Source organism: Micropterus dolomieu, linkage group LG11 (assembly GCF_021292245.1).
Source record: "Micropterus dolomieu isolate WLL.071019.BEF.003 ecotype Adirondacks linkage group LG11, ASM2129224v1, whole genome shotgun sequence".
NCBI lineage: Eukaryota > Metazoa > Chordata > Actinopteri > Centrarchiformes > Centrarchidae > Micropterus > Micropterus dolomieu.
In genome coordinates, this window is record NC_060160.1 from 2,973,774 (window position 1) to 2,990,109 (window position 16,336).

At 41.8% G+C, this 16,336-nt stretch overlaps 1 protein-coding gene across 1 annotated transcript in view; it reads left to right on the forward strand.

The window, feature by feature from the left end:
* LOC123979363 (neuronal PAS domain-containing protein 3) overlaps nucleotides 1-7,661 on the forward strand; it is a 197,576-nt gene extending 189,915 nt beyond the window's left edge. The window contains exon 11 of the mRNA XM_046063268.1: nucleotides 5,304-7,661. Coding sequence (XP_045919224.1) covers nucleotides 5,304-6,934 — 1,631 coding nt within the window. The 3' untranslated portion in view covers nucleotides 6,935-7,661. The remainder of the gene's footprint in view (nucleotides 1-5,303) is intronic.
* The last annotated feature ends 8,675 nt before the right edge of the window (nucleotides 7,662-16,336 follow it).

A 16,336-nucleotide genomic window follows, 5' to 3' on the forward strand; every position in this document is an offset into this window, starting at 1 on the left:
TGACTTTTAAAGTTTGATAATTGGTGTGATACCAAATCAAAGTTAAGGCTAGCGTTAGCTCTTTCTTGGATTTGGGAGTTTCTTGAGCTGTTTATTAGATTAATTATCGAAAATGACAAAATAAGAATAAATAAGATATTAAAAATACTGACCTCTGAATTTAGATTCTAAAATGCAAATTAAGGATTACCAACATTTCAAGCAGCCAATACTGAAGAAGAAGTTCACGCACTGCGAGTATAGTTGAATTTAAACCAATACAGGACCTCCACCTTGAGCATAATATTATCAAGTCCTGCAGCCTGCGTTGGCATGATGAGAATCAGTGCCAGCTGTTATTCTTGCTGGAGGAGAATGATTCTGGCACGCTGTCGGCTGTAAACTGATGCCAGCTGCTGCGGGAGGTGGCCAGCTTCAGCCGGGCTCCAACAGGCCCCGGGGTGCTCAGGCTCAACATATTCTAAAATGAGATATCTGGCTTTTGACCTTTTTTCTGTTAGGATGCAATCTACACGACCAGAGAGGACACACGAAAAGATGGCAAAAACAAAGAGGCCTTTTCCTCTGCGTTTGTATTATAGTTGTTTTTTTTTTTAGTAGTTAAATACACCATAATATCAATGACGTTAACAAATAACTGCTGCCCCAAATACTCACTAGAGCACCACATGTGGATTAATCCGCTGCTGAAAATAGTCCCCAACAAATGCACTTTCCTCTTGTTTGATTGATAAAAACTCCAGTGAGCAGCTGTTTTAGTAAATTACCAGTGGTGGACAGTAACTAAGTACATTTACTCAACTGTACTAAATTTGAGGTACCTGCACTTTACTTTACAGTTTTTTCTGCCACTTTCTACTTTTACTCCTCTGCATCTCAAAGGGAGATTACTTTACAAAGTAAGCTTTTTACACACAAAATACAAAAAGAGTTTATAAAATATGATGTTTTGTTTTAAATTACACAAAATGTGACAATATACTGCTTTTAATTATTTACATTTTATTCATTTAGCTGACACTTTCATCCAAAGCCACTTACAATTGCTGTATATGTATGGAGCAACTAGGAGTTAAGTGTCTTGCTCAGGGACACAATGGCGTCTCACAGTGGATTCAAACCCGGCTCTCTCACACCAAAGGCATGTGTTTTATCTACTGCACCGTCACCACCCACCATTTGAACTTAATGTCAGTTACGTTGAGGTTTGGACTGTCGGTCAGACAAAACAATCATCATGGAGGTGTCACTTTGGGGTCTGGGTTATTGTAAAATGATGGCATTTCTCACTATTTTTGGAATTTTTACAATCAATCAATTAAGTGAGAAATTAATCAGAGGAATTCGTAATGAAAATAATTATTAGTTGCATTCTGATAAATACCAACAAAATACCAACTTCACCAGTAAAATCCTGCTTTTGGATAAATGCATAAGGAATAATAATCTCATGATATAATATATACTACTACAACAGTCACAGTGGACATTTTTCTGCATCGAGTACTTTTACTTTATTACTTTGAGTTCATTTTCCTGGTTGTACTTACATACTTTTTTTTAAGTAACATTTTCATTGCAGTACTTTTACTTGTAACAGACTACTTTTATAGTGTGCTGTTAGAACTTTTCCTTAAGTAAAGGATCTGAATACTTCGTCCACTACTGGAAATTACCGAGCCTTTTTAACATGAAAATATACATTCGTGAGTTGTTTTTAAAGATTTACGTCTCGAGTAGAAACCAGTAGGCTTGGAGATACAGACTAAGTCACTGCCTACCACCAAGTAAAGCTTCGTATCCTTTGCTTTTAAATAACCTTAATTTCTTATTGTTTTAAAATTGTTATTAATTTAAATTAATGTAATTATTTTATTTTACTTTACTCTCTTGTAACACTTGCCTACAAAAAACTGTAAACATATTTTTGCCATCTACATATACATGTAGTTAGTTTTTTTGTACTGGTGTATGAAATGTGCTATAGTACAAATAAAGTTGCCTTGCCATGGTTGGTTTTGGTCCCAAACAAATATAGAAAATATCCAACGTTATTGCATTGAAGAAGAATATGTGAGTGTGAGGTAGAAGAGAAAAGAGGTTAATTTTTTTTTGGTAGCCACAGAAAAGCGGGTAACGCCATAAGTCAGATTCAACTTAACTGTAAAAGTCAAAGCAGCAGAAGCCAAGATTTCCAGAAACATTCTTCCCGTAATGCATTTTGATGTCTTTTTTTAGACCCTACCTGCCTAGTAGCTTTCAAATGTCACATTCCTGGTTTATAAGGAAGGCTTTCTGTTATAAATCCAAGCCGAAATAACAACAATAAACCCTCAATAAAAAAATTCAATCATCCAATCAAAAATCCATATTTCCATTATTTTTATTGAAAGGCCTGTCTCCATCTTGATAAAGTTTGATGAACTGAGGAAACACCAGGGACAACAATGGACAGGACTTTATAGTTTTAGACCTGACAAATCCTGATATGTGGTACTGTGGAAGTGTTCTCAATAAACCAAACCAACCCCTCCCTGGGAAACACTTAAAACTGCAGGTGTGTTTTTGATTCCAGCCCGAGAATAAATCTGTTTTCTCAAAGCACACTTAATGTAGATACAAGGTTTTCCCCAGACAAAGCAATTGAGTCGACATTTCAGGTGCCATGAGGGAGTCAGAGCGTTGCCAGATGGGCAGCCGCTGCCCTCAGTGTGTGCTGGCAGGGTTTGGTGTGTGTGTGTGTGTGTGTGTGTGTGTGTGTGTGTGTAATGGGCTGGACCGAGCCAACATGCCTGAACAGCAGCAGCTACAGATACTGAACACACATCAGGGCATCCACAACACAGCACATGGAAATCCTGTCTGGAAAAATAAAACGATTACTACTCCTGAGATTCACTGCTGGAGAATACAAATCCGCAAATAGTCTTTTAATGCCACATTTACTTTTTTTCCTTCAGAATAATTTTAAGTGTTCCACCACTTTGATCCCAGGTGAAATATCTCAACAAATATTGAATGGATTACCGTGATTTTTTTTTTGTATAAACATTCAAGTTTCCAAGAGAGAGAAAAGGCACGTGGAGACTACACGACTTTCAGCGTCAACTTCAACTTGCTGTCTTGTAACGGGAGTCTTTAAGGCCCCATCTACACTACTGCGTTTTAGTTTAGGAACGGAGAAATAAAACAAACACGATCTCCGTCCTCACCAGCGGTTTAGCTGCGCATCAGAGTTGATCTCCGTCTATACTAAAACGACTGAAAACGCACATCTAGTGGCCGTTCACGTACAACACCGGGCGTGCAGGTGTAAACATGAAGCAGATGATCTCTCTCTCTTCTGTAGTTACAGAAGGTTTGGCAAAATAATAAAGTAATGCAGACGAAGAACCACACCAGAATTTTTTTTGCATAGACCAATAACGAGCTGTGACTGAATGTAACACGGGAGTTAAAAACGGGTGTGGCGGCGGAAAGCAGACTGGGAGTCATCGCAAAGTAAACGGCGACATGCACAGTAACGTACAAGTGTAGGCTGTAAGTGTTATTTGCACGGTACAAGATATTTTAATAAAAATACCAGCGCAAAAACTCTGTCAGTAGCATCGTGTGTGTCTGCTTTGCATGAGATCCAATCAGAGAGCCAAACGTGAGCATCTGCGTCATCGTTTCTAAAGTCCTCCGTTTTTGCCCGTCTTCACTAAAACGCTCTCTGGAGTTTAAAAATGAAAAAAGGGGTCGGCAGCGTTTCCAAACTTCTCCGTTATAGGTCTTCGTTTTCGCCATTTTAATCTGGACAGGAGGTGCAAACCTAGCAAAAGGTCTCCGTTTTAAAACGAAGACGCAGTAGTGTGGATGGGGGCCAAAGTCGGTTTGGCGTTCACACTATGGGACTGATTGGCGACACGGGGTCACACACTACACGAGCTGATAATGACACCTGGCGCCTGGTCTCCAAACTATGTTTTGTCAAAAAAAACATACGGGAAAAGTGACTGTGAGGGTAGCGGAGTGGTGGGGGGAGGGGATTATGGTGAGAAAGGATTACCACAGGCGGGCAGCTGGGATAATCTGAGCTACAGGGAGAGTTGGAGGGGAGTAAAAAGTGTTTTGTAATGAAAAAGTTGGTGCCAGCTCTCATTGGCTAGATGTGGATGTCGAATCATCCGACAGCTCCAGATATTTAGCACGCGAGACATCTGTCTGGCGTCGGCGGTGTGCCGGCGAGCCGTTTTGATGCGTCGTTGAGTAGTTCACATAACGATTGGCGAGCACCGATCAATCACAGATTTGCTCCTGATCACAGCCCGACGGTCAGTGAGCTCAGCGACTGGACAGTCGGGCTTAAAATTGTGTATTGTGAACTAGGCTTGGTGATCTGACCGTTCCTGGAGACCCAACATCAGGACAAAACCTTTGCTTAAACACGAGAAATATCAACATTTCCTGATCGTATTCCTGCTCCCCAGAAGACAAATCCTTTGGATTATAATATCATGTTATCTTTCTTCTAGTGCAACCTGGACATTGTTTTTAGCTAAATCAACAGGATGTTCTCTTGGGTTTTTTTGTGGTGTAATAAAGACTGCAGCCACTAAAGGACAGTAAAAAGAATTTACCTTCTTAGTCTTTCTTTAACGTTAGGGTAAGCTTGTCTGCTTTATGTTTAGCTTAAATTATTTTGGTTTAGGTTATGTCAGGGGAAAGGATGTAGTCACTGTGTTACTACCCTTTAACCAGACTAAGAGTCTACAGCCACGCTGGCGGCTTTGTGAGGCTTTACCGTGGTACAAAACTTGCTAATATGGTGATGTTTAGCATGTATAATGTGCACCATGTAGTTTGTAGTTTAGCATGTTAGCACAAAAGGTACAGCTGAGGCTGAGAGGAAAGTCTTAGATTTGGAGGTATTTGTTTAATAAGCAAAGTACTTGACAAATTAAAGTGTTGACCTGATGATGGTGGTCCATCAATCCATCAAGTAGCTTTGGAGACTTTTCAATTTCCACTGCCGATGTCAACCTCATGGTGGCACTAAAGAAAAAGTTAGGGGATCGGTAATAAGGATTTATCCTCTGGGGACCATGAATGTCTGTACAAAATGTCGTGTCAATCCATCAAATATTTATTAACCAAAGTGATCGACAGACCAACCATTGCCATTCCTGAAGCCATGACGCTGTAGCGTGGCTAAAAGTGACCTGTTGTTGGCGTCACAGACCGCAGTGTTCTTCAATCAATCATCAAGCGTTCGTTGTCGTTTAAGTTTTACTTACTTAGTTTACCTTTCTTCTCAACAGACAATGAGAACGCCAAGTCCGAGGGAAAGTCGGGCCACCAATCAGAACGCAGCGAGGATCCGGAGACAGACAGCAAGCGTCAGCAGCAACCGGGCCAACCACATTGCTCCTCCGAACAGGAAATGAAGCGCCAGGAAGAAGGAGACAGTTCGAGTAACCCCGAGAGCCAGGACAGTGACGACAGTCTGGAACCTTCAGATGGAGAGGGAGAAGAACAGGAGGAGGCAACGGGGGGAGGAGGAGGAGGAGGAGGAGGAGGAGGAGGAGGAGGAAGGCTTGGCAGATTAGCAGGATTAGGTGGGTTAGGGGGACTGGGCGCCATCGGAGGACTGGGCAGTCTGGGAGGGTTACATATAAAAGTAGAGCACTACGGAGAAGGGGACGAAGTACAGCTTCAGAACTCGCAAACGTCTTCATCAGAGGAAGAGGAAGAAGAGGAGGACGACGATGACGATGAGGAAGAGGACGGGGGGGTGCAAGATTGCGACAGTGCCAATGCCGGGAGCAAGCTCCAAAAGAGGCGGAAGAGGAGGAAAGTACAGAAATGGGACGGATCCCGGAGTAGGAGGCTCCGTCTCTCCTCAAACACACCTAGCCCCGTTTCCATGGGCGATACCACACCGCTGATTGACCCCTCACAGGCCACAGGCTCCTCCCACCTTCTCGCCTCCACTGACTCGCCAAACAGTTCAGGTGCAACGTCGTCTGTCCTGAAAATCAAGACGGAGATGGCAGAACCGATTAACTTTGACAACGACAGCAGCATCTGGAACTTCCCACCCAACAGAGAGATTTCCAGAAACGAGTCCCCATACAGCATGACCTCCAAGCCGTCCGCTCCGGGGAGCCACGAGACCTTCCCCTCACCCCAGGGAGGCTCTCTCCAGGTAGCCATCCCCGAGTCTGTCCTCACCCCTCCTGGAACCGAGGGAGGAGCAGGAGGAGTGAGGAAGCCTCCTTACAATGGAAGCTCTGCCCCATCCTCTGCTTCCAGCGCTGCGAGTTTAGTTCCTCCGTCCAGCGCCTCCTCTGCCGACCCCCTGTCCCCTCCACTCTCCGCCTCCCCGCGGGACAAGCAACAAGGCACTCCCACCACCTCTTCTTCATCCTCCTCCTCCTCCTCCTCCTCGTCAACCTCTTCCTCCTCACTGCTGTACTCTGGCGACCTCGAGGCGCTACAGCGTCTGCAGGCCGGTAATGTTGTGCTCCCGTTGGTGCACAGGGTCACGGGGACTCTGGCCTCCACCAACACGACAGCTCCCCGGGTCTACACCACCGGGACCATCAGGTACGCACCGGCGGACGTCACCCTGGCTATGGCGCAAGGCAACCTCCTCCCAAATGCTGCCATGAACTTTGTCGACAGCTCGGGGTTCGGCCTGGACCCTAAGACGCCCATGGAGATGCTCTACCACCACGTCCACAGGCTCAACATGTCGGCGGCGGCAGCCGCCGGCCCTTTTGTCGGATCTCCGGCTGCCACTGCCGGGAACGGCGCCCTGGGAGGCCAGATGCCGACCGCGGCCAATGTCTTCACCACAGCTGAGGGACTTTTCTCGACGCTACCGTTCCCGGTGTACAGCAACGGGATCCACACCACGCAGACAACTCTGGAGAGGAAGGAGGATTAACGCAAAACGTTCAAGACCGTATTACTGTGTTTCTGGAATCAAAGTAAAAGACTACTCACTAGTAAAAGAAGAATGAAAGACTATTTACTTGCTATCTTTAATCAACACAGCACTGTGTTTCCGAGAGGGGACAAAGGACAGGAAAGGATGACAAATGTACTCTAGCACTTTGAATCTGAGCAACTGAGCTTGTGTAATAGACATGAATGACCCTCAAACATGTCCCCCTTTTCTATCTTTTTTCTCTCTCCTCATCCTCTTCTCCTCCTACGCTCTCTTCTTGCGATCAGCAACTTTTTTTTTTTTCTCCTGAACATATGAACACACAAAAAAAAGATTCTTTACTGTAAAGAATTCCTTTTTTGCCTACAGAGAATTCATATCGCCTGAGGACTCCGCTGGAGCCTGACGGGGATAATTTTTATTATTTGACTCGTTTCTGTTGCATCTTTATGAAGATGCTGATTGTGTGTATTTAAAGGAGGACGGTACAGGGATTTGTAACGGACAGAAAACTCTACGTGGCGCTCCTCCGTACGTTCCTTGATGTGATCAAGGCTTAAAGAACGTTTTTAATCAGAGAAGAGGGAGCTCTCTTGCGCCCGACAAAAAGGTCTCAGAGATAATAATCTTTTGAAAAAAGGTTTTTGAGGACGTTTCTCGATTGAGGGAATAGTTTAGAGAATTAATGCTGTTTTTTTTGTTTTGTTTTTTTCATTTCTTCCTTTTTTTTTTTATTATAAAATATTGTAGCTCAGATTTAACTTACGAATCAAGCATTAAGAAGAAAAAAAAAAGCAATTTCAGCCGGGTTATGACCTGTGAATTATCGAATGTTACTACTTCCTCTTTTATCCCAGGAGTTTACCTACAGGTCTCGCACCAAACATAACCTCCTCTGCATCTCTTCCCATCTCGATCTCTCTTACCTTTCACTCTGTCTACCTGATCTTTAATCTTTCCGTCTACATTTCTACCTGTCAATCTACGAATTCATGGTGCTACCGACCGTCCAGTAACCCTGATTCAGCTGGCTGATGTGGGTGCTGTAAACGAACCCACAGCTCGTTGACAGACTGATCGTGTTTTTTTTGTTTGTTTTGTTTTGGAGGGGGAACAGTTCTCAAAGGTTTTTTTGTTTGTGTTTTTTTTTTTTCTCATCTGACCTTCAGGAAAGTCAGAAACACAGCGAGAACCTTAGAACCTCTAAATCAGCAACACCATCTCCATGTTTCACCCTACATGTCCCTCCTTTGATTGTCTAAACGTTAGTCGGCCACGAGGGACAGCTCTGCAGGCCAAAACATGGAGCTGATTGGTTGAATTTGAGGCTATATAGTGTTTATCTGTATTTTCTAACGTAATCACTTTTAATTCTCAGTGAGACTGAGGCTAATACTCTAGCAACGCTAACTTGAAAAATGAATGTTGAAAACCTCGACCGGCTCCTGTTTGATCACTGTCTTGTTTTATTTTGTACAGTTACTTTTGTAGTTTTTATTTTTCCTCCTCCTCCTCCTCCTCCTCCAATTCTTCTTCTTCTTCCTAAACCAGAATCACCTCCACAAGATTTTACTGAACAATCCACTCTCTTCCATTTCATCACCGGACCCTGTGATTAAAAAAAAAACAAAAAAAAACACATATCAACAAGGAGATTGTAATAAAGACATGCATTTTCAATCAATCAATCTATCAAACAATCAATTCAATAACTATGAAAAAAATAAGGATATAAATTTTTTTGAGGAAGAGAAAAAAAAATCACATTCCTTTAAATAATGTTGTCTTTGTCGTCGTCCTTCTGTTTTGTGTTTTTTCTTCCCCAGCCTCCGTTGCCAAAAAAAAAAAAAAAAAAAAAAGTGTTACTCTCACAAGTTTAGTGTTTTTTAAAAGCACTGTGATTCTCGTTCATCTGTATTTTTTTTCTTCTACTTTTTTGGTAAAAAGAGAAAAAAAAAAGATGAGAATAAGTAATAACTAAAACAGTAAAAAAAAAACAACAAACAAACAAAAAAAAAAACTGTCACAACATCCATCTTTTTAAAGTTGACAGCCCCGTCTTTACCATCCTGTCATCCTTATTACCCAGTGTGATTAAGCCGTAAAAACGTGTTACCGATGTGTTTAGTGTCACTGGCTGTCAAAAAGTCTTTCATGGCGACTTCTCTCTCTGTGTGTGTTGACTATATGCAGTATATACTGAGCTACTGTAGCTGTTTTTGTCCTTTGTCTTCTCTGTGCTCTCTCTAGTGTGGGGGGGATGGGCGGGGCTTAGAGAGAGGGGGGGAGGGGTCTATGGGATGATTGACATCCCAAAAATGACAAACCCCCCCCCTTTCTCTGTTTCCCCCGTCTCTTTCTCTATCTCCCTCTATCTGCAGTCTTAGTGAAACCAGTGGAGGTTTGTGGAATTTCGTGTTCGGTGGCCTTTGCAAGAAACAAAAAAACATTTGTAGAGTCCACCTTTTTTTTCGCTGCTTCCTTTTTGTCTTTGTAAAACCCCTTTTTTTTAGTTTTTTTTTTTTTTGTTTGGTTTTCTAATCCTCCTCTCTCCTTCCCTCTCTGCTATTGCTTTTTGCTGTTGTGTAGTCTTATACAAACCTCTTTATCTTGCTGTCCTTTCTCTCAGAGATGAAAAGATTCTTTAACTAGCTCAAAGGTTTATGGAGCCATGTTTTTGCCGCCAAGGAATTCTGGGAAACACAGTTTCCAGCTCTTGCATATACAAAGTACTGAATAACTAATAAATATTTACATTATATAGAATTCAATTATGATGAGGAAAAGCCTAAAGTAGCATTTTAGTCCCGGACGAACCGTAAAGGCCTCAGTTGTGAAACATTTCCCAGAGTCCCTTGGGGCTTCTTGTGTGCATTGGGTGTATTTCATTGGTTCCCACCGAACTTGTTGACTTCCTGCGCAAACTTCTCTCACGGGACAAACAAAGTTACACAAGTGGTTCAAAGGGGGAGAACAAAAAAAAAAAATATCACAGTACTATTTCAGGACACGTAATAAACGGTTTTAAAGATTTCTAAAGAAATTAAAAGAAGAAAAAAATATTTCGCACTATAAATCTATTTTTATAGGTGTTTTGGAAAACTGAACTGCATGTTTAGTAAGTTCGTCCGATGCGTTTCACGTGATCGATCCCGAGTTGTTTTTTGTTTATTTTTGGTCCAGCGGTTTTTGTGTTTTTCTTTTAAAGTCTGTCGATCCCAAACGGGGACGCGATGGAGGCCTGTTGGAAGAATAAAGTCTGTATTGTCAAACCGACCCGGGCCTCTGATCTCCCCTTCACATCAGGAAAAACAATCTGTAGCGTCTGTGCTTTCTGTGAGGAATCAATGTCTTGTTACTGCGACTAACATGTTAAAAAACAACAACAACAACAAACAAACAAAGCAGAATATGAAACTTAACGATGGATTAATTTATTTTTGTGTTCAATAAGGGGGATGGGATTTGGGTGGCTCAATCTGTCGATTGTTGGTGGGTCGTTTGTGGTGTCATTTCAGGAGCATTTTGTTTCCGCGCTCCTCTGGATTTTAGCGTTTTCTACTTTTGCGTGAAAACAGGGGGGCGGGGCACAAACGAATAGCAGGGCCCCATTTGGTAAAGACGAGGGGGTTTGATAGGGGGTGGGGGCACATAACTCAGATGAAACCAGGAAATACACCCACATGTAACAAAAACCAAACAGCCGGTCCAAGCTGTTTCAATGTTTTTTCTGTGTTTTATGTCGAAAAATGAAAACTTTGCTGGTGATTTTAAAAACGTAAAAACCTTAATCACAGCTGCTGTCAAAAATACATAGTGTTTAAGAATTACAAATATTGAAAAATCACTTCATTTACCTGTGAAGAAACTGTGTCTGTGTTTTTAACTATTTCTTGTACAATTATACAGATTCTTTTATGAGGAACTTGGTGCCAAGTAGCTGAAATACGGGAGAGAGGGAATCTCTTATTATCAATGTTAACAGTGTTATTAAATTCTAAATACAAACAAATTAAAATATTAAAAAAGAGAAAACTATGGTACATTTCTATTTTTTTTGTTTTGATTTTTTTTTTTTTTTCCTCACAGAAGAGGAGAAAAAAAAACACATGACTAACTGATGCTAACTTTGAGTGCCTGGCTTATTTTTTATTATTATTTTCAAAAGACATCTTTTTGAGTTCATTTACCATGAATAATGCTGCAAATCCGAAAATGTACATACTTCATTTTTATAGCAGTTGTTCTTTTATAAGTTTACTAGGTTCTCATCCGTTCAGAGGAACATGTCACATACATGGTTGTCTTTCTGTAACCCGGTTTTGACCATCTTACAGGTGCCATATTCATAATAAAAATTTCTCTCGAATTTGTTACCAGATTGCATCATTTCTTCTGTTTGACACATTCAGCCATTCCGCCCCTCGCCAAAATATCTCAGTAAGCTGTCAACGTTTCTATCTTTCAGTCCTGCTTTCTCCCTCTTCCTTCGTCTATTCCTTTTTCTGTCTTCGCCTTTTCTTTCCTGTTTGTTTTTCTGGTTTCTGTTAAGAAAACTCTGCTTACAGAGACTGAATGGCGAAGAAGATTGGGGCCTCGTGAAATCTTTGTGGTGTGAGATTAAAGAAGAAAATAATCTTAGAACCTCATAGATGGGTGGATAGGATCGTGGAGAGGACAAAGAAAAATACTGAGGCGAAGATAGACAAAAGTTTTCCTCTAAAACATTCATTTTTCTTCACCTTGACCTTCCTCCCAGCGTTTTGTTGGAAAGATCAGAGCCGGCGCTGCAGTGAGGGAGGCCCTGAGGCGTTTTAAACGAAGCTCCTGTCCTGCCTGGAAACCTTCGCACCTCCAGACAGCCAATCAGGTATGTTTATCTGCAGCGGAGAGAGGTGGATACGTCACCTGGTCGCTGGGAAAATACCATTAACTGCTGTGGTGACAGATGGCGTGTCCTGATCAGCCTCTGCACTTTCTATTGGGATCTGGGGTTTGCTTCACCTTAAGAGTCTCGCTGCTGGTGAAATCACTGCTGTAATGGTGTCCCACTTTATTACACGCTGCCCACCTTATGTTCCAGAAGGTACAGTCTTGGGCCTGGTAGAAACACGAGCCCCTTGTGGTCCAAGGAACCATGGAACCAGAAGAACTTATGTCAGGAACTAGGAGCCTTTCAATGAACTCGCTGCGTTTCCACCGTTTAAGTCAACATTAAATACTTTTCTTGAAGTTAGGCAAGTGAATTGCGTAAGTAACGTTAATTAACTTAACGTGTTAACTGACATACGTAGTTATTTTAACTCAAACCATGATCTTTTCCTGACCCCAACCAAGTACTTTTTGTGTTTATTTTGAAAGTGTAAGCAAACGTTGCGTATGTGTTGTTGCTAACTTTACCGGATGTTGCATATATGTTGTTGCTAAGCGTTGCTGAGTTGACCGCGGAGCCCTAAACGTCTAAAAATGACCTAAAAGGGGTCTCCGTGGGGTTCAAAAGCGACGCCAAAGGGCCTTGACCAAGCCTCAATATTTGACGGGAGTGAGAATGTGTTGACATCACACGACATTAAACACGTGGGTTAAAATTGTGCAACGGTCACAGATTGGTTAGGTTTTAGGTAGTGTTGTAGTGAAGACCGCCCAAACCGAGACCAAGTCAAGACCAAGACCAGAGTTTATTGAGACCGAGTCAAGACCAAGACCAGTTCCCCACATTACATGACACACAATAAAATGTGGAACGTTCTCAAATTGATCTGAAAGATCCACTTTCCCATTAAAATACCCACACGCAAACACTAAGAGCTGAAATCAACATAAGCATCTTTATTCAACACTCCTTTTCCTTGTTTACCATCACGTGGAGGGGGGAGCAGTCGTTAACGGGAACAACACGTTTAATTAGGGTTATTGGTTGCATTTGAAGCAACACGTTTTCCATCAAAGTTAGGATGTTAACAAATAAATCAGACAATGCAAAAGCAATTTATTCCCAAAGTTATGGTCTCGAAATAAAATCCCGAGTCCTCAATGTCCGAGAGCGAGACAAGACCATCAAAAAGTGGTGTTAAGACCAGTCTCGAGACTAAGACCGGTCTCAAGTACTACAACGCTAGTTTTAGGCCCCAAAAACTATTTAGTTAGCTTTAGGAAAACATTGTGGTTTGTAAATTACCTAAGTCGTGTGAACAGAAGTCAGTAAACCTCAAATAACATTTACTTTTTTTCACACGGGACTCAAACGCCGTTCCGCTGAGTGAAAGTCCGTGGTTTGACCCATCCGACTCCCCCCATCCTGCACGTCGCCCGATCTCCTGTTTTGCTACCATTGCACGGCCACTAGAGACTTAAAAATGAGTCGTAACCTGCTGCACAAACTATCTATATTGTCATTTTTCTGGTGAGGACAGTCTCTACAATTTGCTATTAAAAAGAAGACACAACGTATCCTATACAAGTACAATTTTGGCTGGATTATTTGTGTCCCCTTCGAATATTGCTCTAGAGAAAGTTTATTGTCCCCCCCTACTATTGAATGAAATTTCCGCCCGTGCTGGTATCCAGTCCTCCTCGCCTCTCACTTTTATTATTCCCCCCTCTCTCTCTCTTGCCTGTATCTCCTCCTCCTCCATGCAGTAATAAGAGCGGAGAGGTCAGTCAGTCGACCCTCTGAGGCCGACCAGCCAACTTTAAATATTTCACACTATTTTAAATGAGCGCACATGAATCATAGATCACAGGCAGCGCTGGTGTGTGTGTGTGTGTGTGTGTGTGATGAGGTGCTCCAACCTGAAGCTCCTTCTAATAACCTCTGGCTGTCCGTCTCAGTGAGGAGGTCTGATGTGGAATTTAGATCCGACAGCGTCAGTCGTCCACCGGAGGCGTAACGAGCGGGCCTTTCATCATCGGCCGTGATGGACGGATGATGAAACAAAGCGTTGGAGATGAAAAACGCACCGCTTTTTCATCTGCGCTTTCACAGGGGCTGATCTCCCTAATTCCCAACATGCACCAGAAGTCAAAACATCACAAAAATCTGTACAAGTATTTTTGGAGACACGCCGTCGCTACCGGAGACATGATGTGACGTTTAAAGTTCCTGAAGAAAAATCAGTCCTGTAATGTTCCTACAGGGAGTCTGACCGACTGTGCTGCTTTATTATATTTATTTAGGACCAGCGCTTGTTTTCTGTTTCATGTTGCATTGTGGGACAGTTTGAGTCTTTTACTGTCGATATAGAAATAATTCTCAGTGGACCAGTGATCTCAGGAAAAATATTATACACAAAATTATAATGTGCTTTTCTTTAATCTTAGTTTTTTCTTACAAAAATACTGAATAGTCTTGTTTTCTTTAGGCCTCTGAAAAAAATACTTAAATGAAACAAATGTTACTCGGATGAGAAAAACTGTTCTGGTTTAACTTGCCACCGCTCAGACGTGCAACCTGTGATGTGGGTTTGCAAGCAGACAGGACTTTGATGTTTTAATGGCTCACAAAAGCCAAAAGAATAAAAAAAAAAAAATAACACTAGAAATTGAGACAGAATTTCAAAATGATGAATGTCTGCATTTGGAGCCCTATTTCATGCTAATGAAAAAAAACATTAAATAATTCATTAAATATTACAGTTATTTAAGATTCTGACGGCTTAAAAAAAAAAACAACAGGCCAGATAAGATTTAAAACTTATTTTAGACTGACGAGTGAAAAGTTGTTGGGGGCAGTCCAACACATTGTTGCCCCTCCATCTTACCCCCAGATTATTATACTGTGTCATGTGATCTCCTTAGAGTTGCCATTTTTCATCTGTGTTCAGCCTGTGTTTTTGTTCACATGGATGTTCGAGAACTTGGAAGTGTCGGTGTTCAGACAGCCTCGCCATCTCCTTCGTTGTCTTTTTTGTGTGTGCACCTTTTTTGCTGTATTCACAAAGAAACACTGAAAAACAAAACAGTTGCTGTCAGGCCTCTGTGACCTTTGACCTTTGAGGAAGTGAAGCTCACTCTGACCTCGGCGTGAATGTCTTCATGTTTAATGGTTTGTTCCATTAGAGCCATCAGCAGTAATCGACCATCGCAGCTCTAACGAACGTCGGGCTGAATGTTGATCCTGTCCGTCATTAAACTGAAAGACCTGACGACATTAGTTTTAATGAACACACCTCTGCTTTTTATGCAACCTCAGCATGTTCAGGTCGGTTATCTTAACCTGGAGGAACAGACCGTGGTGGTTAGGATGGCTCCTTTAAATTTGATGTGAGCAGTGAATGTTATTTTGGCCCATGAGGACTGCAGGATACAGATGACACATTATGTCTACACAGAACAACAGATGTAAATAGAAAAAGAACAGTGTACCCCAGCTAAGATAAGCTCAAAGGTCCACTTACCATCTTTTTGGAGGTTTCACTCCCTTCTGTTCCTCGGGGAGTGACATCCGACCTCAAAGCGTTTCAGCTGCGTGGTGCTGCATGACGCTAAATGTAAACAACAAACATGGCAGACCGTGATAAACATGTTTCTTTGGCAAGTTTATGCACAGTTAAACTCTCAGCAGTGCACTTGGTGTTAAATAAAAGGATGGCCATTTTATTAAAAACAACTGATTAATATACGTTACTCATTATTAACTGTTTTCCTTCTAGCTACATCAGCTGGTAATCCTCAAAAGTCCACAAAATTTGGAGGCTATATCTCCAAACGTTTTCACATTTCAGGGCCTTTTTAACATTTCCTTGAATAACTTTTTGGCCGAGGAGATGACTTTCACAGATTGTTTACTGCAACCAGCAACCAAATAACACTGACAAAGTATTTCTACATCAATTTACATGCAGAACAAGTTTTAATATCTGATACTAGTATGTTTTATTTTAATTAAATACTTTACTTAGTTTATGCTTTACCATTTGCAATTTGTGCTTCCATGACATTGTTGTGCGACGTCATCTGGCTGCGACTCGTGAAGTCGGGTACAAATGTTTTTAGGAAATTCAAGTGGCGTTTTCTAGAACTTATGTCTAGTTGGAGGTTGGAAATTTGTTGCTGGCTACAGTAAAGAATCTCATAGAGTCATCATCTCTGCATAAAAGTTATTGTTAAAAATGCATTAAGAAGTGTAACCTACAACATTGACTGACTTGAGGGTTACTAACTGATGTAGCTAGAGGGGTACACAGTTAACTAGTACCGTACAGGCTATTTATGTAGTTTTTTGCATTAAAGCTGCCATCCTTTTAATTAATCCTTTTAATTTAACAATTAAGACCAGTCTGGAACTGCTCGGAACTGGGAAATTTCCCAGTTGAAACTTCTGACCTCCGACCTCAAAGCGTTCCAGGTGCATGGTGGTGCGTGATGCCGAAAGTGAACGAAAAGCATGGCTGACCGTAA